General features: G+C 46.0%; 1 protein-coding gene and 1 pseudogene across 1 annotated transcript; both read left to right on the top strand.

Annotated features, from left to right (window-relative positions):
- The window catches only part of LOC137348746 (zinc finger protein 208-like), a 181,581-nt pseudogene that overhangs the window by 83,414 nt on the left and 71,962 nt on the right, over positions 1-26,205 (top strand).
- Positions 3,742-4,235, top strand: LOC137348747 (gastrula zinc finger protein XlCGF49.1-like). The gene is made up of 2 exons (XM_068014001.1): positions 3,742-4,092; positions 4,137-4,235. Exons 1-2 carry the CDS (start codon positions 3,742-3,744, stop codon positions 4,233-4,235), a joined length of 450 nt encoding a protein of 149 aa, XP_067870102.1.

The raw sequence follows: 26,205 nt of genomic DNA, 5'->3' as shown, positions 1-26,205 counted from the left end.
TAATTTTTGTCGTACATAGGGATAAATGAGCAATTTTCAGCAAGATAAAGGTATCAGAAATTTATTTTACTATTAATCAAAACCACAAAAGTGTATTTTTGTGAACAAGTTTTAAATGAGAAAGTGAATTTATTTACTCATCGCTATGTTCAATACTGATTCAGTGAGATATGTTTTTGTTTGCAGTAGTTGCTTGATGTAATCATGCAGAGTTTTCTGGATAGAGGTCTGTCAGGAGTGATCTTGATTGCACTCTCTCTCTCTCTCTGTGTCTCTCTCTCTCTCTGTGTCTCTCTCTCTCTCTGTGTCTCTCTCTCTCTCTGTCTCTCTCTCTCTCTGTCTCTCTCTCTCTCTCTGTCTCTCTCTCTCTCTCTGTCTCTCTCTGTCTCTCTCTCTCTCTCTGTCTCCTGTCCGTCAGACAGACAGACGGACGGTCTCTCCTTCTCCTCTCTCTCTCTCTCTCGTCTGTGTCTGTCTCTCTTGTCTGTGTCTGTCTGTCTGTCTCTCTGCCTCCCTGTATGTCTGCCTTCACCTCTGTCAGTATGTGTCCCCCTCTGTCAGTCTGCCTCTCTGTCTGTCTCTCCCCCCACCCCCCCTCTCTACCTGTCTGTCTGTCTGCCCCTCTCTCTGTCTCTGTCTGTTTCCCCCTCTCTCTCTGCTGCAGTCTATCTGTCTCCCCCCCACACAAGAAATAGGAGCAGTAGACCATATGGCCCATCGAGCCTGCTCCGCCATTCAGTATGATCATGGCTGATCTTGGGTTTCAATTCCACTTTCCTGCCCGCTCCCCATATCCCTCGATTCCCTGTGAGACCAAACATCTGTCTATCCCAGACTTCAATGTATTCAATGATGGAGCATCCACAACCCTCTGGGGTGGAGAATTCCATAGATTCACAACCCTTTGAGTGAAGAATTTCTCCTCATCTCAGTCCAGAATGATTGACCCCTTATCCTGAGACTGTGTCCCCATGTTCTAGATTCCCTGACCAGTGGGAACAATCTCTCAGCTTCTACCCTATTAAGCCCTTTCCGAATCTTGTATGTCTCACTTAGATCGCCTCTCATTCTTCTAAACTCCAGAGAATATCGGCCCAATTTACTCAGCCTCTCATCATAGGACAACCCCCCTCATCCCAGGGACCAATTTAGTAAATCCTCGCTGCACCACCTCCAGTGCAAGTATGTCCTTTCTTAAATGTGGAGACCAAAACCGCACACAGTATTCCAGGTGCAGTCTCACCCAAGCCATGTACAATTTTATTAAGACTTCTTTATTTCTGTGCTCCAGTCCCCTTGCACTAAAGGCCAACATGCCATTTGCCTTCCTAATAATCTGCTGCATCTGTGTGTTAACTTTGTGCGTTACTTGTACGAGTACTCCCAAGTCTCCCTGAACATCAATGCTTACCAGTTTCACACCTTTTAAAAAATATTCTGCTTTTGTATTTTTATGACTATAGTGAACAATTTCACACCTCCCTACATTACACTCCAGTTGCCATCTTGTTGCCCAGTCACTTAACCTGTCTATATTTCTTCGTAGCCTCTTTACATCCTCTCTGCAGAGAAAAATACATTCTTCCTATCCCGGCCCCTCATAATTCTTTACACCTCAGTTGAATCCCCCCTCAGCTTCCCTGTTGCAAAGAAACCAACCCCAGCCTATCCAATCTTTCCTCGTAACTGAAATTCTCAATTTCTGATACATCTTTGTAAACCTCCTATCTATCCTATCTTGTGCAATCACATCCTTCGTGTAACGTGACCCGAACTGTATGCAATATTCCATCTGCGGTCTAACTACTGTTTTATGCAGTTCCTGCATGATTTCACTGCTCATATATTCTGTACCTTGACTAATAAAGTATCCCATATGTATATCCCTTCTTAACCACCTTATCTACCTGTCCTTCATTAAATGTCAAATCATTAAATATATTCAAGAAAGAGTTAGATATAGTTCTCAGGGCTAAAGGAATCAAGGGATACGGGAGAAGCGACCCGGGTTCAATTCCGGGTACTGCCTGTGTGGAGTTTGCAAGTTCTCCCTGTGTCTGCGTGGGTTTCCTCCGGGTGCTCCGGTTTCCTCCCACATGCCAAAGACTTGCAGGTTGATAGGTAAATTAGCCATTATAAATTACCCCTAGGATAGGTAGGTGGTAGGGAAATATAGGGACTGGTGGGGATGTGGTAGGAATATGGAATTAGTATAAATGAGTGGTTGATGGTCGGCACAGACTCGGTGGGCCGAAGGGCCTGTTTCAGTGCTGGATCTCTTTTTTTAAAAAAAAGCGGGAACAGGGTACTGAGTTTGGACGATCAGCCATGATCGTATTGAATGGTGGTGCAGGCTCGAAGGGCTGAACGGCCTACTCCTGCTCCTATTTTCTATGTTTCTTCAGGGATCTGTGGACATGCAGTCCAAGGTCCCTCTATTCCTCTACCCTCTTCAGGATCCTACCATTTATTGTGTATTTGCTTGCCTTGTTTGCCCTCCCCCAATGCATTACCTCACACTTCTCCAAATTGAACTCCATTTACCATTTTCTGCCCACCTGATTAGTCCATTGATATTTTCCTGTAGTCTACAGCTTTCTTCTTCATTATCAACTATATGGCCAGTTTTTGTATCAACAAATTTCTTAATCATGCCCTTTACATTTCAGTCTAAATCATTGATGTATCCCACAAAAGGGACCTAGTACTGAGCCCTGCGAAACCCCACTGCAAACAGCCTTCCAGTCACAAGACCCCCAACGACCATTAGCCTTAGCTTCCTGGCACTGAGCCAATTTTGGATCCAACTGGCCACTTGCCCTTGGATCCCGTGGGCTCTTACTTTTCTGACCAGTCTGCCATGTGGCAACTTATAGATATGGAGAGAATATTTTCAGTTGTGGGACAATCCAAAACCAGGGACCATAAATACAAGGTAGTTACTCATAAATCCAACAAAAGAATAAGGAGCAATGTATTTACTCTGTGTGTTTTTTATTCGTTTATGGAATGTGGGCGTCGCTGGCAAGACCAGCATTTATTGCCCATCCTGAATTGCCCTTGAACTGAGTGCCTTGCCAGGCCATTTCAGAGGGCATTTTAAGATTCAGCCACATTGCTGTGGATCTGGAGTCACATGTAGGCCAGACCAGGTAAGGATGGCAGGTTTCCTTCCTTAAAGGACAATAGTGAACCTCGCTACAGCAGCAAGTGCTTGTGGCAAAAAGCTGAGATGCTTTCAAAAGGAAACTAGCCAAGCAAGTGAGAGAAAAGGGAATAGAAAGATCTGCTGAAAGGGTGAGATGAGTTAGATGGAATGGGGGTAGAAAAACCAGCACAGACTAGTTGGGCTGAATGGCCTGTTTCTATGCTGTAAATTCTGTGTAAGCTCCTTTTACAGGGTATTAGGGGAGGATTTGCAGATGGGAAACTCAAAGCAAAGACTGCATCAAGATCTGACCATGACTCAATTCATTGGGACCTGAATATCATCAGCCTTTGAATGTGGAAGGAGAAATGTTTGTCTGTTCTGTCTGTGGGAAAAGATTTCAAACATCAGTGTGACTGGAAAATCACACACGCACACGCACACCAGTGACGGACTGTGGAAAGCGCTTTAACCGGTTACACAACCGGAGAAAACAGCGGGGAGAAACTGTACACGTGTTCTCTGTGTGGATGAGGCTTTAACTGATCATCCAACCTGGAGAGACACAAGGACACCCACAGAATAGAGCAACCATGGAAATGTGGGGACTGTGGGAATGGATTCAGTTACCCATCCTAGCTGGAAACTCATCGGCACAGACACACTGGGAGAGGCCATTCACCTGCTCCATGTGTGGGAAGGGATTCAAAGAGTTATCCAGTCTCCATAAGCCCATACGAGTTCACACTGGGGAGAGGCCTTTCCCCTGCTCCATGTGTGGGAAGGGATTCACTTGGTCATCCACCCTGCTGAAACACCAGAGAGTACACGCAGGGGAGAGGCCGTTTACCTGCTTAGTGTGTGGGAAGGGATTCATTGAGTCATCCTGTCTGGTAGAACACCAGCGAATTCACACTGGGGAGAGACCGTTCACCTGCTCCGTTGTGGGAAGGAATTCGCTCTAAAATCAAGCCTGCTGGCACACCAGAGAGTTCACGCTGAGGAAAGACTGTTCTCATACTCGGTGTGTGGGAAGGGATTCACTCTGTCGTCCCACCTGCTGATACACCAACGAGTTCACAAGTGACTGCAGGAGTTGGATTCTGCTGTTATTGCTGCCATTAATCACATCCAGGACTGAACTGTGTTCATTCTGACAGTTGGAGTTTGTTTCTGCTGATAATGACTCCAATAACCAGGCTGGAGTTTAATGTTCTGGATAAATGTGAAATTATTCAGTTTTGTTTCAAACACATTGTTGTAAGATTTTTGTTTTTCCCACCTGAGTGTTTAGCATCACCTGGCTGGAGCTCAGAAAGGACAATCTGGGGGGAGGATCGTACGGCAGGAACAGAACTTCAGCCTGAACACAGTCCTTCAGGATCACACTGAGAGGGACAAACGGCACTTTGGTCTTTCTCGTCTCTCTTCACTGACAGCAAAGTCTCCGTGTGGGTTAATCCTGAGGCCTGTAAGAATTATGTCCCAGCTGCTCTCTTCCATGGTTCAGAGCTCCTGGGCACGGAACAGAAGCCTCCTTTACAACTGTGTTTAGAGTCAGGAAGAACAACAGTGAATTCTGGAAATGTGCTGTCAAATCAGAGATTGGTGTAAAACTGTGATCTGTTCCTGACTGAAAGTGAAACGGCAGGTTTAAGTTTCCAGTTTAGGACAGGTGTTATGTCATTTAAAATAAACGTTTTGAAAATAAATTGGTTGATGTCTGCGTGAAAATAGCAGATGGCAGAGTTCACAGAAGCCTGTGAAGGTGTAGCAAACAGTGAGGATGATATGATCCGCCTGCAACAGAACATAGATAGGCTGGCAGAATGGACAGACAGGTGGCAGATGGAATTGAATACTGTCAAATGTGAGATGATGCATTTGGCAGAAGGAATAGGGAGAAGCAATATATACTTAATGGCACAGTTCTAAAGAGTGTACAGGAAGAAAGGGACCTGGGGATGCTTGTGTATCGATCTTTGAAGGTGGCAGAACAAACAGAATGTGGTTAGTAAGGCATATGGGATCTTGGGCTTCATAAATAAAGGCATTGAGTGCAAAAGCAGGGAAATTATCCTGAACCTTTATAAAGCTGTGGTTGGGCCCCAGTTGGAGTATTGTGTCCAGTTCGGATCACTGCACTTCAGGAAGGATGTGTGGGTCCTTGGAAGGGTGCAGAGGAGATTTACCAGAATGATTCCAGGGTGGCGGATTTTAGTTACAAGGTTAGGTTAGAACAAAGATTGAGGAGAGATTTATTAGAAGTGTGCAAGATTATTGCAGGCTTAGATAAGTTAGACAAGGTAAAACTGTTCCCATTAACTATAATGGTGCAAGGACTAAGGGACACAGACAAAGTTTTGGGCAAGTGATACAGGGGGAATATGAGGAAGAACTTTCTAATGCAGCGGGTGGTAATGACCTGGAACTTGCTGCCCACAAGGGCAGTGGAGGCAGAGACGATCACAGACTTCAAGAGGAGGTTGGATGGCTGCTTGAGGGAAATAAACGTGCGGGGCTATGGGGATCTAGCAGAGGACTGAGACGGACTGGATAGCTCCATGCCGTGAAGAGCTACCATGGACTCGATGGGCCGATTGGTCTCCTCCTGTGCCATAAATGACACTGTGACTCTAACAGCTGGTACAATCATGCAACAGACATTTGATTTCCAGATAAAGAACATGATTAAAGGATTTAATAGCGTTGATAAAGAGAAATTATTTCCTTTGTTGGGGGAGCCCAGAGCAAGGTGGCACAACATTAAAATTAGAACTTGGTCATTCAGGACGGGCCCACTGGGAGGTGATATAAGGTCGAATTAAACTGAAATGTATGATTTCCATTGTTTAATTTTACAATGAAACTCTATGGATATTTCAGTACATTCTTTAACTCCTGTCTGAATTTATTCTGGGTCACTGCCAGTGTTCCATGTATTTTTTAGTTTTAGTGATTTCTGTACATGGACCCCTTAAATCTCTCTCTCCCTCCACAGTTCCTAACTTTTAGTCATTTAGAAAATACTCTGATCCATCTTCCTTCGATCTAATGTGAATGAATTTCACACTTCCCAGCACTGAACTCCTTCTGTCATTCTTCTGCCCACTCGCTAAATCTATCAATGTTCCTTTGAAACTTTTTGCTGCCATCTACAAATAATCAATGTGCCACGAAACTTAAATGTTGACAACAAACTTGATATATGGTTCTCTATCCCTCCATTGACGTCATTGGAGATGGTGGCATTGTGGTAATGTCACTCGTAATCCAGAGCCCAGTATTACATGGGTTTGAATCCCACCACGGCAGATGGTAAAATTTGAATTTCATTAATAAAACCATTGCCGATTGTTGTAAAAACCCATCTGGTTCACTAATGTCCTTTTAGGGAAGGAAATCTGCTGTCCTTACCTGATCTGGCCTACATGTGACTCCAGACCCACAGCAATGTGGTTGACTCTTAAATGCCCTCTGAAATGGCCTAGCAAGGCAATGGCAATTAGGGATGGGCAATAGGTGTTGGCTTACCCAGCAATGCCCACATTCCCTGGGGCAGATCACTGGTCACATCCTGCCAACTGGAGTGCATACTTTCATTTTGTCTCATATTCTGTCTCCTTTTGTGTGTCTCATTCTCTCTGTATATATCTGCCTTTCTCCATCTCCATTCTGTCACCCTACTCTCTGTCTCCTACCTCCTAAACAATCTCCTATCCAAGTAATAGGTTGCCTCTAATTCCAGGCACTTTCATATTTTCTAACAGTCTCTTGTATTGAATGTCTTCTTGAAGTCAATATAAGTAACATCCATAGACATTCCGTCACTAGCACATTAGTGACCTCCTCAAAAATAAAACATAGTAAGTTAGATATGACTTAACCTTTTATAAATCCATTCTGTCTCTCTCTGATCAGTTCATATTTGTCCAGGTGATAATGGAGTGAATGATACAGACGCAGAGACCCATGAACCCCTCAGGACTAGAGATTTTCTCCTTGAAACTCTATCGTCCTACATAAGACGTAGAGTTAATCTCACTCTGTGTTCCCCTTCTGTCCCATCTGGCTGTGTTTCTCCCTGTCTTTGTGTCTCTGACTCCCTCTTCCTGTCCTTATCTTTCTCCATGTCTCTCTCTCCATTCTTCTGTCTTTCATTTTGTCTCAATTTTTGTCTCCCATTCTGTCACGCTCTCATTCACTCTGTCTCACACTCTCTGCTGACATGGATTCTTCACCTCAGCTGCCACTCCAAGGTCAACACAACACCCAGGATGAACCCAAGACTGTGACCTCAGACAGAACACAATTGGACCAATGTTCCCAGTCATTTCCAATCCGTGAAGCTGACGGTGGAAAAGAACAACATTAACCAGAGTGGAAGGAAATCGGACTCATCCTGGTGTGAGTCAGCTGCTGACTTAAAGTCCCACTGATCTTCCATTTGTCTGATATCACCATCTCCTTACTGTATTAGGAAAAGGCTGACTTGAGTGCAGCAGAAATGCTGATTTATCCAGAAATGTACAGAATTGTCACAATATAAACCCCAACTTAATTTTAAACAAGAGAATGAAATGATTTGAACTCATTTCCTACAGGTTTAGCTGTGGGTTTATAATATTGGCTCCTTCACAGCGTCTCATTGACCTAAAGGCTCCTGTTACATAGATTTCCTGAGTAAATTAACATTTAAAACCAGGTTTGCAGGCAGGATCTTCTATTCACACATGGACGGTGAGAGAGATGCTGTGGGAAACACACTAAGTCCAGTAGCTGAAAGTGATTAACAGTCTGACTTTTGTAATAGTGATCCTGGTGTGTTATCGATACCTTTCCTAGATACCAAGGCTAGGAGAGGCTCTCTGGAAGGGACGGGAAGCTGGGACTTGTCCATGAGAGTAACTGAAGGGCTAAGTAGAAAAGGAGAAAATGGAGCAGTCAGTAACGGGAGATCAATCAGTCTCCTCTTCTCCTGGGGAAATTAAGGACCTGACAAAGTTTGCATTTTTGAAACATTTGACAGATATTAAACTCCAGTCCAGGTATCGAGTTTACAACAGTGGAACAATTAAACTCCGACTATCAGAATTAACATGATTCAGTTCTGGATGTGATTAACAGCAGAATCCAACCAGTCAGTTGTGAACCTGATGGCAAAGGAGTGTTTATTCACCACTTGCTTGGATGGGTGCAGCTCCAACAACATTCAGGAAGCTCGACACCATACGGGACAAAACAGTCCGCTTGATCAGCACCCCATCCACCACTTTAAACATTCTCTCCCTCCACCGTCAACGCACAGTGTACAAGATACACTGCAACACCTTGCCAAGACTCCTTCAACAGCACCTTCCAAACCCGTGTCCTCTGCCACCTAGAAGGACAAGGGCAGCAGGCACATGGGAACACCACCACCTGCAAGTTCCCCTCCAAGCCACACACCATCCTGACTTGGAACTATATCGCTGTTCCTTCGCTGTCACTGGGTTAAAATCCTGGAACTCCACCACTCACATCAATGTTCACTGTATGAAACAATCCTGGTAAACTTTCCTGCAAGTCCCTTTAACAGAAATGTAAATATACAAGGAGTTTATGGTATAATTTAGGTGGGGAGGGGTCTGTGATGACATCCATTTGAATAGAGGTCCTTGAACCAAAAATCTTTGAGAACCACTTCTGTCTATTCAATGTGACTCTATGTACTCACTGTAATTCGATGTAACTATGTCTCTGCCTCCTAATGCAGCTGGAAAAGCTTTCACTATTATCACCACAATTGTGCATTATCTTCATTTCCAAAGATCTCTCAGTTTCTTTAATGGCTGCTTTTGTCTCCCTCAATTGTGAGTGATATTTGTCCCTTTTCTCCTGGAAACTGAATTCATCTTGTTCCAAACTGGGTTCAATGGAAGACAGTTTGGGGAGTCAGGCATCATTCACCTCTAGACCAACACTGGCAGGAAAAACCCCAGACAGTTCCTTAGTAAGGATTCCTCTGGTTCCTCACCATGTATCTGTCAGGATACTGAAACCCAGCTTTCTGACAGTCCACTCCTGGAGGCCCCACTCCCTAAGCCTACAACCTTCAACAGGGTCAGTGGTGGAGTCCCACAGTGGGAGTGATCCCAGAGTAACTGTCAGGATCGCACCTACCTGGATGTTCCAGGTCATGTATTTTTATTTATCCTGGTGTCTAACACTCACCAACAAAACAGGGAATTCCTGGAAACACGCTGCAGGTCCTTTATCTGGAGCTCAAATGTCTGTTGTATAATTGTACCAGCAGTTACCAGGCTCCTGTCAACTCCTCCATCTGCTATTTTAATGCAGACTTTAACCAATTTATTTTCAATGTTTTCTTTTTAATGAGTTAACACCTGCCTTAAAATGGTAGACTCAGGACTGTGGCATGAACACATTAAAGTTTTGTAGAATAATTACCACTGTGATTTTCAGACTGGAAACTTAAACCTGCCATTTCATTATCAGTCAGGAGCAGATCACAGTTTTAACACCAGTCTCTGATTTGAGAGCACGTTTCCAGCAGTCACAATGTGTTTTTTTTTTAAAGCTGATTTATTTGGTATTTATCGAGAATATAAAACTCCAGCCTAGTTATAGGCATTATTCTGATCAGCAGAAACAAACTCTGTCATAATAGAAACATAGAAAAATTATGGCACAAGAGCCATTCAGCCCATCATATCCACGCTGACCGTTAAGAGTTATCCAGCCTAATCCCACTTCCCAGCTCTTGGTCTGTAGCCACGTAGGTTACGGCTCCTCAATTGCATTTCCAATTACTTTTTAAATCACCCTTTCAGACAGTGAGTTCCAGACACCAAACCCCCCCAACCCTCTGGGTGAAAAGATTCCTCAACTGTCTTCTACTCCTTTAAAGCGATGCCCCCTGGTCATTGACCTCTGAAAATGAAAATAGCTCCTTCCTATTCACTCTATCTCAGCCCCTCATAATTTTATACACCTCAGCCTCCTCTGTTCCAAAGGAAACAACTTTAACCTAACTAATCCTTCCTCACAGCTAAAATTCTCCAATCCTGGCAACATCCTTGTAAATCTCCTCTGTACCCTCTCTAATGTAATCACATTCTTCCTGTAATGCAGTGACCACAATTGCACGCACCACCCAACTGGCTGATTAACGGCAGTTCCGGACCAAAGAACAGTACAGCACAGGAACAGGCCATTCAGCCCTCCAAGCCTGCACCGATCTTGATGCCTGCCTAAACTAACACCTTCTGCACTTCCGGGGACCGTATCCCTCTATTCCCATCCTATTCACGTATTTGTCAAGATGCCTCTTAAACGTCATTATCGTACCTGCTTCCACCATCTCCCCCGGCAGCAAGTTCCAGGCACTCACCACCCTCTGTGTAAAAAACTTGCCTCGCACATCCCCTCTAAACTTTGCCCCTCTCACCTTAAACCTGTGTCCCCTAGTAACTGACTCTTCCACCCTGGGAAAAAGCTTCTGACTATCCACTCTGTCCATGCCGCTCATAACTTTGTAAACCTCTATCATGTCACCCCTCCACCTCCGTCGTTCCAGTGAAAACAATCCGAGTTTATCCAACCTCTCCTCATAGCTAATGCCCTCCAGACCAGGCAACATCCTGGTAAACCTCCTCTGTACCCTCTCCAAAGCCTCCACGTCCTTCTGGTAGTGTGGCGACCAGAATTGCACACAATATTCGAAGTGTGGCCTAACTAAAGTTCTGTACAGCTGCAGCATGACTTGCCAATTTTTATACTCTATGCCCCGACCGGTGAAGGCAAGCATGCCGTATGCCTTCTTGACTACCTTATCCACCTGCGTTGCCACTTTCAGTGACCTGTGGACCTGTACGCCCAGATCTCTCTGCCTGTCAATACTCCTCAGGGTTCTGCCATTTACTGTATACTTCCCACCTGCATTAGATCTTCCAAAATGCATTACCTCACATTTGTCCGGATTAAACTCCATCTGCCATTTCTCTGCCCAAGTCTCCAACCGATCTATATCCTGCTGTATCCTCTGACAATCCTCATCACTATCCACAACTCCACCAACCTTTGTGTCGTCCGCAAACTTACTAATCAGACCAGCTACATTTTCCTCCAAATCATTTATATATACTACAAACAGCAAAGGTCCCAGCACTGATCCCTGCGGAACACCACTAGTCACATCCCTCCATTCAGAAAAGCACCCATCCACTGCTACCCTCTGTCTTCGATGACTGAGCCAGTTCTGTATCCAGCTTGCCAGCTCACCTCTGATCCCATGTGACTTCACCTTTTGTACCAGTCTGCCATGAGGGACCTTGTCAAAGGCTTTACTGAAGTCCATATAGATAACATCCACTTCCCTTCCTTCATCAATCATCTTTGTCACTTCCTCAAAAAACTCAATCAAATTTAGTAAGACACGATCTTCCCTTCACAAAACCATGCTGCCTCTCGCTAATACGTTTGTTTGTTTCCAAATGGGAGTAAATCCTGTCCCGAAAAATCCTCTCTAATAATTTCCCTACCACTGATGTAAGGCTCACCGGCCTATAATTTCCTGGATTATCCTTGCTACCCTTCTTAAACAAAGGAACAACATTGGCTACTCTCCAGTCCTCTGGGACCTCACCTGTAGTCAATGAAGATGCAAAGAGTTCTGTCAAGGCCCCAGCAATTTCTTCCCTTGCCTCCCTTAGTATTCTGGGGTAGATCCCATCAGGCCCTGGGGACTTATCTACCTTAATGCTTTGCAAGACATCCAACACCACCTCCTTTTTGATAATGAGATGACTGAGACTATCTCCACTCCCTTCCCTCGGATTATCATCCACCAAGTCCTTCTCTTTGGTGAATACTGATGCAAAGTACTCATTTAGTACCTCGCCCATTTCCTCTGGCTCCACACATAGATTCCCTTCTCTGTCCTTGAGCGGGCCAACCCTTTCCCGAGCTCCCTCTTGCTCTTTATATATCCTTAATCCTGTTTGCCAATGACTTTTCATGACCCCTTTTAGCCCTCCTGACTCCTTGCTTAAGTTCCTTCCTACTGTCTTTATATTCCTCAAAGGATTCGTCTGTTCCTAGCCTTCCAGCCCTTAGGAATGCTTCCTTTTTCTTTTTGACTAGGCTCACAATATCCCGCGTTATCCAAGGTTCCCAAAACTTGCCAAACTTATCCTTCTTCCTCACAGGAACATGCCGGTCCTGGATTCTAACCAACTGACATTTGAAAGACTCCACATGTCAGATGTTGATTTACCCTCAAACAGCTGCCCCCAATCTAAATTCTTCAGTTCCTGCCGAAAATTGTTATAATTAGCCTTCCCCCAATTTAGCACCTTCACCCGAGGACTACTCTTATCCTTATCCACAAGTACCTTAAAACTTACGGAATTATGGTCACTGTTCCCGAAATGCTCCCCCACTGAAACTTCGACCATTGGCCGGGCTCATTCCCCAATACCAGGTCCAGTACGACCCCATCCCTAGTTGGACTATCTACATATTGTTTCAAGGAGCCCTCCTGGATGCTCCTTACAAATTCTGCCCCATCTAAGCCCCTAGCACTAAGTGAGTCCCAGTCAATATAGGGGAAGTTAAAATCACCCACAACTACAACCTTGTTACCTTTACATCTTTCCACATATCTCGCTGGCTGTTGGGAGGCCTGTAGAAAACCCCCAACATTGTGACTGCACCCTTCCTATTCCTGAGCTCTACCCATATTGCCTCGCTGCATGACCCCTCAGAGGTGTCCTCCCACAGTACAGCTGTGATATTCTCCTTAACCAGTAATGCAACTCCCCCACCCCTTTTACATCCCCCTCTATCCCGCCTGAAGCTTCTAAATCCTGGAACATTTAGCTGCCAATCTTGTCCTTCCCTCAACCAAGTCTCTGTAATAGCAACAACATCATAGTTCCAAGTACTAATCCAAACTCTTAATTTCATCTGCCTTACCGGTTATACTTCTCGCATTCAAACAAATGCACTTCAGACCACCAGTCCCGCTGTGCTCTGCAACATCTCCCTGCCTGCTCTTCCTCTTAGTCTTATTGGCCTTATTTACTAGTTCCCCCTCATACATTTCACCTGCTGTCCTACTGCTCTGGTTCCCACCCCCCTGCCACACTAGTTTAAACCCTCCCGAGTGACGCTAGCAAACCTCGCAGCCAGGATATTTGTGCCCCTCCAGTTTAGATGCAAACCGTCCTTCTTGTACAGGTCCCATCTGTCCCTGAAGAGATCCCAATGATCCAGATATCTGAAACCCTCCCTTCTACACCAGCTGTTCAGCCACGTGTTTAGCTGCACTATCTTCCTATTTCTAGCCTCACTGGCACGTGGCACAGGGAGTAATCCCGAGATTAAAACCCTAGAGGTCCTGTCTTTTAACTTTCTACCTAACTCCCTAAACTCCCCCTGCAAGACCTCGTCACTCTTCCTGCTTATGTCATTGGTACCGATGTGTACCACAACGTCTGGCTGTTCACCCTCCCCCTTCAGAATGCCCCCTGTCTGTTCAGAGACATCCTTGACCCTGGCACCAGGGAGGCAACATACCATCCTGGAGTCTCTTTCACGTCCACAGAAGCGCCTATCTGTGCCCCTGACTATAGAGTCCCCCATAACTATTGCTCCTCTGCGCTTTGTCCCTCCCTGTTGAACAACAGTGCCAGCCATGGTGCCACTGCTCTGGCTGCTGCTGTTTTCCCCTGATAGGCCATTCCCCCCAACAGTATCCAAAACGGTATACTTGTTAGAGAGGGGGATAGCCACAGGGGATTCCTGCACTGACTGCCTGTCCCTTCTAGCAGTCACCCATCTATCTGCCTGCACCTTGGGTGTAACCACTTCTCTAAAACTCCTGTCTATGACGCTCTCTGCTACCTGCATGCTCCTGAGTGCATCCAGTTGCCGCTGCAACCGATCCATGCGGTCTGTGAGGAGCTGCAACTGGGTACACTTCCTGCAGATGTAGTCGTCCGGAAACCTGGAAGCGTCACAGACCTCCCACATCTCACAGGTGAAGCACTTCACCCCTCTAACTGACATTTCTAGCACTAATTAATAAATTAATTTAAGATAAATACTTATTAAATCCTTACTAAATTGTTATAACTATATTGTCCCCAGTGCTAGATTCCTACTATAAATATTAAATGCTAACTAAATAGTCATCTCCCTCTGGTTTAGTTACTCTACTTATTAATTAGTTAATTATGGTTTTAATCAATGTTTTATTTTCAAATTCAGTAAAAAAAAATTCCCTACCAGCCAATCTGGTCACAGCTTTCCTGTGACATCATCTTCAGTTTTTTATTTAACCAGAGGTAGGTTTTTTATAGTTACCGATCCAGAACTCTGCCCTCTGAGTCTTCTCCCAGTCAGCTATGCTCTTTGGAAGCTCTGGGCTCCCCTCACTGAGGACAGGTAGGAAATGAAAGGAGCTCCTCGCTCCCTCACCGAACTTCCTCACTTACCACACTTCCACTTTAGTACAAACAAAGTCAGCACTATAAGATGGCTCACTTTTATACTGACTCACTCTTGCCCCCCTGAAAACTGGTTTAAACCAATTCTCTACTTAACAAGGTGCAGCTGCAAGCAGAGCCTGAGTGAACCCTGTTTAAAGCTGGTCTAAAACTCACCTTCCCCAACCCTAACAGCAACTGTTAAGTTGATCTGCTAAATAAAAGACAGATTAGATTTAAGATAAAATTAACCCTTAATTATCCTCACTTACCAAACTTCCACTGTAGCACTCTGTTGCAACCCAAGTCAGCACTCCAGTGCAAACAATTTGATTACCTAGCACCTCTCAGGTCTGGTGCATGTTGGATAACAAAGCTTTTACTGTACCACAAACAGCATGGGGCCTAGTACTGAGCAATGTGGAACCTCACTGGAAACAGGCTTCCAATCATGGTTCAGTTCTGGATGTGATTGACAGCAGCAATAACAGCAGAATCCAATCCCTGCAGTTTTGTGTGAAATTGCTGGTGTCTCAGCAGGTGGGATGACTGAGTGAATCACCTCCCACACACGGAGCAGGTGAATGGTGTCTCCCCAGTGTGAGTGCACTACTGTCTCTGTAGATCCCTTGTGCTTTGAAATCTCTTCTCAGTCAGAACATTGAAAAGGTCTGTTATCAAGGTGAACAGGTTGGTGTTCATTGAGCTGGGAGGACCAAGTTTGTCCTTCCCACACACGGAGCAGGTGAATGGCCTCTCTCCCCAGTTTAACTGCATCAATGAGTTTCCAGCTGGGATGGTGAATTGAATTGCTTCCCAGATCCCACATTTCCACAGTTTCTCCATGGTGAGAGTGTCCTTGTTTCTATCCAGGTTGGATGATCAATTGAGGCCTCATCCACACACACACGTGTAAACAGTTTCTTCTAGCTGGGAATGGTGCAATGTTCTTTTCAGGCTGTGTAATTGGTTAAAGTTCTTTACACAGTCAGTGCACTGGAACACTCTCACTCAGGTGTGTGCATGTCTCAGTGTTTTTCCAGTCACACTGATGTTTGAAATCTTTACTGACAGACAAAACTGACAAACAGGATAGAAATTCACAACATTCTCTCCTCCTACTTCCTGGCCCAGGATGGCCGTGCATGTGTCCTGCTGTACATTGCCCTGAGGAGAGACAATATAGTCTAACACTCACAGCAACCTACAATCCACCTCCATTACCAGATAGGGAGACAGAGTTTAGAAACACTCAGCAACATGACTGCAGTAAAACATCCCAGGAGGAAAAGGGGGAGCAGTGTGTGTACCTGCCCTGATAGCCCCCTCTCCAGGCCTGTCAGTCAAACCCCCCACTCCTCCTACTCCACAGCTCAGCCGAGCAGTTTCCTGCACCTTGAGCCAGCCAGCCCTGCCTAGGTGTGGCCCAGTCCAAGGGGAGTTTTTGTGGAACCGGGGAGGGGGGACCTCCTGCCCTTTGCTGTGTCCCAAATGGTTCCTCCCTCCCCTCCCCCAGGCCCCTTTATAACTGAGCTAAGTTTCCTTTAAACTTTTTTCCTTTGATGTTAGTTAATTAATCTTCAGTCCCTCCAAAACAGGGGGTGATGAACGTGGCACCTGGAAGGGTTTGCGCTGTGGTTTCCTCCCACAGCCAAAGACTTGCAGGTTGATAAGTAAATTGGCCATTGTAAATTGCCCCTAGTGTAGGTAGGTGGTAGGAGAATTGAGGGAAGGTGGGGATGTGGTATGGGATTAATGTAGGATTAGTATAAATGGGTGGTTGATGGTTGGCACAGACTTAGTGGGCCGAAGGGCCTGTTTCAGTGCTGTAGCTCTCTGACTCTATGACCTACACTTTGTGTATCTAAAGCTTCCCTGCCCACCCAGTCCCCATTTCTCCTCCATTTAAAGACGCTCCCTGACCAGTCTCCATTTCTCCTCTATTTAAAGACGCTCCCTGACCAGTCCCCATTTCTCCTCTATTTAGAGACGCTCCCTGACCAGTCCCCATTTCTCCTCTATTTAGAGACGCTCCCTGACCAGTCCCCATTGCTCCTCCATTTAGAGACGCTCCCTGACCAGTCCCCATTGCTCCTCCATTTAAAGATGCTCCCTGACCAGTCCCCATTTCTCCTCCATTTAGAGACGCTCCCTGACCAGTCCCCATTTCTCCTCCATTTAGAGACGCTCCCTGACCAGTCCCCATTGCTCCTCCATTTAGAGACGCTCCCCAACCAGTCCCCATTTCTCCTCCATTTAGAGACGCTCCCTGCCTCTCCTGGATTTTGGGACAGTCTCTGTTCTCTGCTCTTTGTTGAGATTGGGGCCGGAGGGAAGCGGTGGAAACCGCGGCTTGGGGTTGATCTTGTTGTTTGTTGTGATCTCCCTGTTTAAATTGTCTCCTGACTCAACACTCGGTGTGTCTGCAGCCTGCGAGCCCCGGGCTTTATTAACCCGCCTCCCTCTCACCTGCTGGAACCGCGCTCTCTGGCTCAGACCCTGCCAGCTGCGCATGCTCAGTTCACACTGCCCGCCCAGCTGATTGACGGCAGCTCCGGGCCAATAGGAGGAGCGGAAGCGGTGGATCCTTCAACCAATCGGAGTGACTGAGGGGCGGTCAGCTCCTTTGACCTCCAGTTCCGTCCCCTCTTCCTATTGGTCCGGAGCTGCCGTCAATCACCCGGACATTGTCAGGTCAGAGATCGCTGGCGAGAGTCCCGATTGGTAAGTGATGGCGGAGAGGCTTCAGAAACACCCGGTGTAGGCCTCAACACCCCCCAGTAAGAAGCTCCCGGTCCCGCATTTACACCGAGCGGGGCGGCAGCTGCGGGGCTTCTCCCCGGTGACAGGCCCGGGGTTAACGGCCGCCAGATTTCCAACTCTTTAGGAGGAATTAAAGATTAATAAAGTGTAACATCAAAGGAGAAAACTTTAAAGGAAACTGAGCTCAGTTATAAAGGGGCCTGGGGGAGGGGAGGGGAGGAACCATTTGGGACACAGCACAGGGCAGGAGGTCCCCCCTCCCCCACTCCCTGGTTCCACAAAGACTCCCCTTGGACTGGGCCACACCTGGGCAGGGCTGGCTCAAGGTGCAGGAAGCTGCTCGGCTGAGCTGTGGACTGGGAGGAGTTGGGGGGTTAGATTAGATTAGAGATACAGCACTGAAACAGGCCCTTCGGCCCAACGAGTCTGTGCCGACCATCAACCACCCATTTATACTAATCCCATATTCCTACCAAACATCCCCACCTGTCCCTATATTTCCCTACCACCTACCTATACTAGTGACAATTTATAATGGCCAATTTACCTATCAACCTGCAAGTCTTTTGGCTTGTGGGAGGAAACCCACGCAGACACAGGGAGAACTTGCAAACTCCACACAGGCAGTACCCAGAATCGAACCCGGGTCCCTGCAGCTGTGAGGCTGTAGTGCTAACCACTGCGCCACTGTGCCGCCCGAAGCTGATAGGCTGAGCTGTGGACTGGGAGGAGTGGGGGGTTTGACTGACAGGCCTGGGGAGGGGGATATCAGGGCAGGTACACACACTGCTCCCCCTTTTCCTCCTGGGATGTTTTACTGGAGTCGTGTTGCTGAGTGTTTCTAAACTCTGTCTCCCTATCCCGGTAATGTCGGTGGATTGTAGGTTGCTGTGAGTGTTGGACTGTATTGCCTCTCCTTGTTCTTCCTTCTTCTCCCACTCAGTTTCTGGCTGCAGCCTTCCATAGCTTGATGCCCCTGAAACGTTAACTCTGTTTCTCTCTCCACAGATGCTGCCTAAACTGCTGAGTATTTCCAGCATTTTCGACTTCTGTTTCAGGTTTCCAGCAACTGCAGTGTTTTGCTTTTATTTTAATGCAGGTGTTGTCACAGATGGACCAATTACCAGCCAGTTTGTATCGGGGTGGGTGTTGGTTGCGGAAGTTAGTCCCTGACCTCCTGTTTAGGTCTTTTTTGTTGCATCAGTTTGAGCTGGAGTGGGGATAGAGGAGAAGCTGCTGGCTTTAACTACGAGTATTTTTGAGCCCAGTCAGGCCCAGCAATTTCCAATGTGAGACTGTCAAGGGGGGTAGATTCCAGGGGAGATGAGGTTGTGAAACGAACACCAACCACTCACTGTTCAAGAGTGTTGTTTTCGTAAGAGGTCTTGCTGTAGAGGCTTTCAATCCATTTTACAGATTCAGATTTTTTTTCTTCATTCTTGGAATATGGGCGTCACTAGCTGGACCTGCATATATTGTCAATCCCCAGATTCCCATTGAGAAGGTGATGGTGGGCCGCCTTCTTGAACCGCTGCAGTTTGTGTGGTGAAGGTGCTCCCACAATGGTGTTAGGGAAGGAGTTGCAGGATTTTCACCCAGTGATGATGAAGGAACGGTGATATATGTCCAAGTTAACAACAACTTGTATTTATATAGCACCTTTAATGTAATAAAATGTTCCAAGGTGTTTCACAGGTGTGTTATCAAGCAACGTTCGACACTGAGACACAAAAGGAGATATTAGTGCAGATGACCAAAAGCTTCATCAGAGAGGTGGGTTTTAATCAGTGTCTGAATCACGGAAGGTGAGGTAGAGAGGCGGAGAGGATTAGGGAGGGATTTCCAAAGGTTATTGCCTTGGCAGCTGAAGGCACGGTCACCAGTGGTGGAGCAATGAAAATCAGGGATGTTCAAGATGTCAGAATTAGATGATCCCTGATCTCTCGGAGGGTTGTAGGACTGGAGGAGATTATAGAGATAGTGAGGGGCGAGGGAATGGAGGGATTTGAAAGCAAGGATGAAGATTTTAAAATTGAGGTGCTGCTTAACTGGGAGCCTGTGTAGGCCAGTGAGCACTGGTGATGGGTGAACAGGACTTGGTTCGAGTAAGGACGCAGGCAGCAGAGTTTTGGATGATCTCATGTTTACGGAGGGTAGAATGTGGGAGGCCGGCCAGGAGTGTGTTAGAATAGTCAAGTTGAGAGGTAACAAATACATGGATGTAAGTTTCAGAGACAGATGAACTGAGGCAGTGGCGAAGTCGGGTGATGTTACTGAGGCGGAAACAGGCGGTCTGAGTGATGGCACTGATAGGCAGACGGAAGCTCAACTCAGGGTCAAATATGACACCAAGGTTATGAATGGTCTGCTTTAGCTTCAGACAGTTGCCAGGGAGAAGGATAGAGTTGGTGGTTAGGGAGTGAAGTTTGTAGCAGGAACTGAAGACTTCCCAATCTTTGATTGGAGGAAATTTCTGTTCATCCAGTACTGGATGTCAGACAAGTCAGGATGGTGTGTGACTTGGAGAGGAACTTGGAGGTGATGGTTTTCACATACACCTGCTACCCTGGTCCTTCCAGATGATAGACGTCGAGGGTTTGAGAGTTTCTGTCAAATTTCTGATCCAATTGTACGTACATAAAATTGCTCTCTCCCTCCCTCTCTCTCACTTTCCTCCAATAGAGGGCAGAGTCTTGTGTAGGTCCAGACTGGGTGACAGGTTCCCTTCCCTGAAGGACATTAGTGAACCAGTTGGGGTTGTACGTCAATCCAGCAGCTTTCATGGTCACATTTTCCAAGTGCTGGCCCCATAAATTACCAGATTCATTCAACTCCATTTCACAACCTGCCTTTGTTTTTTTGTGAGTTCTCACGCTCTTTTCTGTTTTAAATCAATTTCACAGGGTTTTAGAAGGGGAGGAATTGCAGCCGTGAAATGCAAAGCAAACGTCAGATCAGGATCTGAAGGAGTTACCCAATTTTTCAGAACCCGTATATCACCGGAGTTTGAACATGGAAGGAAAAAGCACCGATCACAGTGGGGAGAAACAGTACACGTGTTCTGTGTGTGGACGAGGTTTCAGCCGATCATCTGGCCTGTCAAAACACAAGTGCAGTCAGACTTGGAAGAAACCATGTAAATATGGGGATTGTGAAACGGGATTGAATTGTCCAGTTGAGCTGGAACCCCATCCATGCAGTCACACCCAGGAGAGGCCGTTCACTTGCTCCGAGTGTGGGAAGGGATTCACTCAATCATCCAGCCTTTTGACACACCAGCGAGTTCATAATGGGGAGAGTCCATTCATCTGCTCAGAGTGTGGGAAGAAATTCACTCGGTCATTCAGCCTGCTGAAACACCAGCGGGTTCACACTGGGGAGAAGCCGTTCATCTGCTCCGTGTGTGGGAAGGGATTCACTACTCCATTCGGCCGGTTAACACATCAGCGCACTCACACTGGGGAAAGGCCATTCACCTGCTCAGAGTGTGGGAAGGGTTTCACTCGGTCATCTCACCTTCAGATACACCAGCGTGTTCACACTGGGGAGAGACCTTTTAAATGCCCAGACTGTGGGAATTGCTATAAAAGTTCTGCTGCACTGATGTCCCATCAACGTGTTCACACTGACGAGAAACCATTCAGGTGTTCTCATTGTGGGGCTGGGTTCAAGCGATCATCTGATCTCACTGTACACCAGCGTATTCACACTGGGGAGAGGCCGTTCACCTGCTCTGTGTGTGGGAAAGGATTCACTACTTCATCCCACCTGGTGACTCACCAGCGAGTTCACCCTGGGGAGAAGCCAATCACCTGCTCAGAACATGTTAGTGGATTCACTGCTCCATCCCATCATCTGACACAACAGCGAGTTCACAGTGGGGAGAGGCCATTCACCTGCTCAGAGTGTGGGAAGGGATTCACTAATTCATCCAACCTGCTGTACCACCAGCGAGTTCACACTGGCGAGAGGCCGTTCATCTGCTCCGAGTGTGGGATGGGATTCACTCAGTCATCCAGCCTTTTGACACACCAGCGAGTTCATAATGGGGAGAGTCCATTCATCTGCTCAGAGTGTGGGAAGAAATTCACTCGGTCATTCAGCCTGCTGAAACACCAGCGGGTTCACACTGGGGAGAAGCCGTTCACCTGCTCCGTGTGTGGGAAGGGATTCACTACTCCATTCAGCCGGTTAACACACCAGCGCACTCACACTGGGGAAAGGCCATTCACCTGCTCAGAGTGTGGGAAGGGATTCACTCAGTTATCCCACCTGCTGACACACAAGCGCATTCACACTGGGGAGAGACCTTTTAAATGCCCGAACTGTGAGAATTGCTATAAAAGTTCTGCTGAACTGATGTCCCATCAACGTGTTCACACTGACGAGAAACCATTCAGGTGTTCTCACTGCGGGACTGGGTTCAAGCGATCATCTGATCTCACTGTACACCAGCGTATTCACACTGGGGAGAGGCCGTTCACCTGCTCCGTGTGTGGGAAAGGATTCACTACTTCATCCCACCTGGTGACTCACCAGCGAGTTCACCCTGGGGAGAAGCCAATCACCTGCTCAGAACATGTTAGTGGATTCACTGCTCCATCCCATCATCTGACACAACAGCGAGTTCACAGTGGGGAGAGGCCATTCACCTGCTCCGAGTGTGGGAAGGGATTCACTAATTCATCCAACCTGCTGTACCACCAGCGAGTTCACACTGGCGAGAGGCCGTTCATCTGCTCCGAGTGTGGGAAGGGATTCACTCAGTCATCCAGTCTTTTGACACACCAGCGAGTTCATAATGGGGAGAGTCCATTCATCTGTTCAGAATGTGGGAAGAGATTCACTCGGTCATTCAGCCTGCTGAAACACCAGCGAGTTCACACTGGAGAGAAGCCGTTCACTTGCTCCGTGTGTGGGAAGGGGTTCACTACTCCATTCAGCCGGCTGACACACCAGCGAGTTCACACTGGGGAGAGGCCATTCACCTGCTCAGAGTGTGGGAAGGGATTCACTCGGTCATCTCACCTTCAGATACACCAGCGCGTTCACACTGGGGAGAGACCGTTCACCTGCTCCGAGTGTGGGAAGAGATTCACTACTTCATCCAACCTGCTGACACACCAGCGAGTTCACAAGTAACTCAGGGCTGAGAAATTTCCACTACATAGGAGATTTCCACCATTGGGGTTTGGGAAATCCACCATTGGCTTCTCCCTTTCCGGCCTTGACCAAAAGACCAGCTGGAAAAAAATTGCAACAGTTAGTTCTGATTATTTTTCTAAAGCTGGCTAACCACTGCTTGGTGCTCTTTTTACCTTTTAAATTGTGTTTATTTTTTTATAGTCTTTTACCTTGGTGGAAATGATCTTCAACCAGGAAAGCAAGTGGGCGGAACTGCATACTCCTTCACAACTTCAGTGAGTCAGTCTTTTGTAAATGGCCAAAAAAGAGGTGTGTGTATACACAGACCAATTCCCAATGTTTGTTTTTGCCTTCATGGGATATCTTAGCAGAGACCACCTGAGAACTGACACAGCTCATTTGACACTGCTTAAAATTAATGGTGCAGGATCAGTAGCTGGCAAGTCGCTGGTCTGCAGCAAAAACATTGGTCTGTCAATAGGAATTTGAAACTTGTTTCCATTTACACAGCAGTGTGTGTCTGTCGTAATTTCTGAAAGCTCTGCACAAACTGGTTACTGAATATGAATATCCTGCAGTGAGCATGAGCTGTATAAACTGAATATATCCTGTACTTTGCAGCAACTGAAGTGATCTGGAATTTCCACTTATCGGTTTGCTCAGGTGTATGGCTGAATTCCATTCATTGTTCATCTCCACTTTCACTGTCTACTGCCCCAGTCACACTGTCAACCAGGAGTCAGTGTGAAGCTGTCTTTTGCACCATAGTGATGCAAGGCAAGGAGTGTAACTCTGGCCATCTTTCTTCAATGTGTGGTTTGACATTGCTTAAGATTATCTGGAAAAGGCTGTCCTACATCTGGTTTTGCTTTCTGCTTCATTCAGGTGATTAAGTAACAGCACAAAATAAGAACAGTGACCCCACTTATGTTCAAGTTTCTGGATTGTCAATGTCTCTTAAATGTTTACTTTTTATTAATTTCTGTACCTACTGATTTGTGCACATCACTTACCAAGGTACCAGAACGTGCCATCTAGTATGCTTATAAATGTTGCTTTCCATTAAAGTTGACACATCTTCACAGAACACCTTTTCCAAGCTATAAATAGGCAGAAGCAGGACATTGAGATAATCTGTAAAACCAATTATCAGCTGTCAGGTAAGTCTCATGAAATTGTATTCTGAGTACAGTGCAGTTTTATGCATGACAGATGCAAAATTATATGAAATTGCCATTACTGAACCAGTTTGCTTCAATAACAGTGCTGTAATTACATGATTCCTTGTCAAATAGATTCAGACTTTCTTGTCTTCAGCCACTAAATTTCAGACCTTTTGATCTTTGGCCACTCTCACCCCTGCATTTGTTACTTGTTTTGTGAAATACTCTCCCTATTAGTCACTCAATTTCTGGATAACTCTGATTACATTTCTATGTGTTTATACATGTCTATAAAGTGTCTGTGTGCCCAGATTTAACTAAGTTATGATTTGTAACCAATAAATGATGTTTTGGGCATGACTTGTAATCTGGTATCTTGGTGATTTGTCAAGAAAGATTTAATTCACTCACTCAGCAGCTTGAGAGGAACCAGACTGAGGTTTAATGAACATAAGAAATAGGAGCTGGAGGAGGCCATTTGGCCCTTCGAGCCTGCTCTCCCATTCACCAAGACAAAACACGGTCTGAAATAAAAATCCTTCCTCTGGGGCACTTGGATGACCCCAGGTCTGATGACAGCATTTGATTCCTGGACTGATGCTGCTGTAGGCAATGCAGACGTCCTGAATCTATTAGTTGCTTGTTAGTATCATGGTGAGTGCCCCTGTCTGGCATGTGAGAAACCAAGGTTATATTCTGTGATGCGGGGTGATTGTATATTTTTAAGACATCAAAATGTTTTATGGTGTACTTTCATCTTAAAATATCAGAGGAAATTAGAAGAGTAAAAATGTAAGAGGGAATGTTCTCTGAGAATTTTCCTGAGCGGAGACTGTTTTATCACCAGGTGCCTTCACACTACACAGTGATATATAATTGTGGTCTCCTCTACACTGGGGAGGCTAAATGCAGGCTTGGTCACCGCCTTCTGGAACACCTCCCTTCAGTCTGCAAGCATGACCCTGCGCTTCCTGTTTCTTCTCATTTTAATTCTCTACCTTTCTCCTAGTCTGACCTACATATGAACACACGAACTAAGAGCAGGAGTAGGCTATTCAGCCCCTTGAGCCTGCTCCGTCAGTCTATAAGATCATGGCTGATCTGTTTGTGGACTGAACTCCACTTTCCTGCTTACTCCCGATTCCCTTTGACTCCCGTGTTTGTCAAGCATCTGTCTACCTCGACCTTAAAAACATTCAATGACCCTCCCTCCTCTGCTCTCCGGGGAAGTGAGTTCCACAGGCTCATGACTCTCGGAAAGAAAAGATTTCTCCTCAACTCTGTCCTAAATGGGCGACCCCTTATTTTTAAACTGTGCCCCCTAGTTTTAGCCTTTCCCGGAAGGTGAAACACCCTTTCAACATCCAACCTGTCAAGTCCTCTCAGGATCTTGTATGTTTCAATGAGATCACCTCTCATCCGTCTAAACTCCAATGAATACAGACCCAACCTGTTCAACCTTTACTCAAAAGATATCCCTTTCATCCCAGGAATCAGTCAAATGAACCTCCTCTGAACTACTTCCAATGCAATTATATTCTTGAAGTAAGGAGACCAAAACTGTACACAATACTCTAGATGTGGTCTCACCAATGCCCCGTACAACTGTAGCAAAACTTTTGTATTCTATTCCCCTTGTAATAAACGACAATATTGTATTTGCCTTCTTAATCACTTGCTTTACCTGCATTCTAGTTTTTTGTGTTTTGTGTACTGGGACGCCCAGATCCCTCTGCATCGCAGAGTTCTGTAATCTCTCTCCATTTAAATAATATGTTGCTTTTCTATTTTTCCAGCCAAAGTGAGCAAGTTCACACTTTGCAAAATTGTACTTTCCCACATCTGCCAAATCTTTGCCCTCTCACTGAACCTATCTGTATCCCTTTGCATACTCCTTATGTCCTCTTCATAACTTACTCTCCTATCTTTTGTGTCATCAGCAAATTTAATAACCGTACATTCCTTCCCTTCATCCAAGTTTATTGATATAGATTGTAAATAGTTGTGGCCCCAGCACTGATCCCTGTGGCACTCCACTAGTTACATCTTGCCAACCTGAAAACGACTCATTTATGCCTATTCTCCATTTCCTTTCTGTCCATGGCCTGCTTTTTTTTTAAACTTTATTCTTTCATGGGAGGGATGTGTGCATCACCAGCAAGGCGAGCATTTGTGACCCATCCCCAATTGACCTTGACATCTGAGTGGCTTGCGAGGCCATTTCAGAGGGAAGTTAGGAGTCAACCACATTGCTGTGGGTCTGGAGTCACATGTAGGTCAGGCCAGGTAAGGACAGCAGATTTCCTTCCCTAAAGGACATTCGGGAACCAGATGAGTTTTGACGACGATCAATAATAGATTTCATGGTACCATTACTGAGACTAGCTTTCAATTCCAGATTTTTATTAATTAATTGAATTTAGATGCCAATAGGTTCAAATCTCACCACGGCAGCTATGTCCCAAGGGCATTATCCTGGACCTCTGGATTACTA

The sequence above is a fragment of the Heterodontus francisci genome, chromosome 34 (genome assembly GCF_036365525.1).
Source record: "Heterodontus francisci isolate sHetFra1 chromosome 34, sHetFra1.hap1, whole genome shotgun sequence".
Classification (NCBI taxonomy): Eukaryota; Metazoa; Chordata; class Chondrichthyes; order Heterodontiformes; family Heterodontidae; genus Heterodontus; species Heterodontus francisci.
The sequence above is the reverse complement of the archived record's forward strand: the minus strand, read 5'-3'. Positions and strand labels throughout refer to the sequence as shown.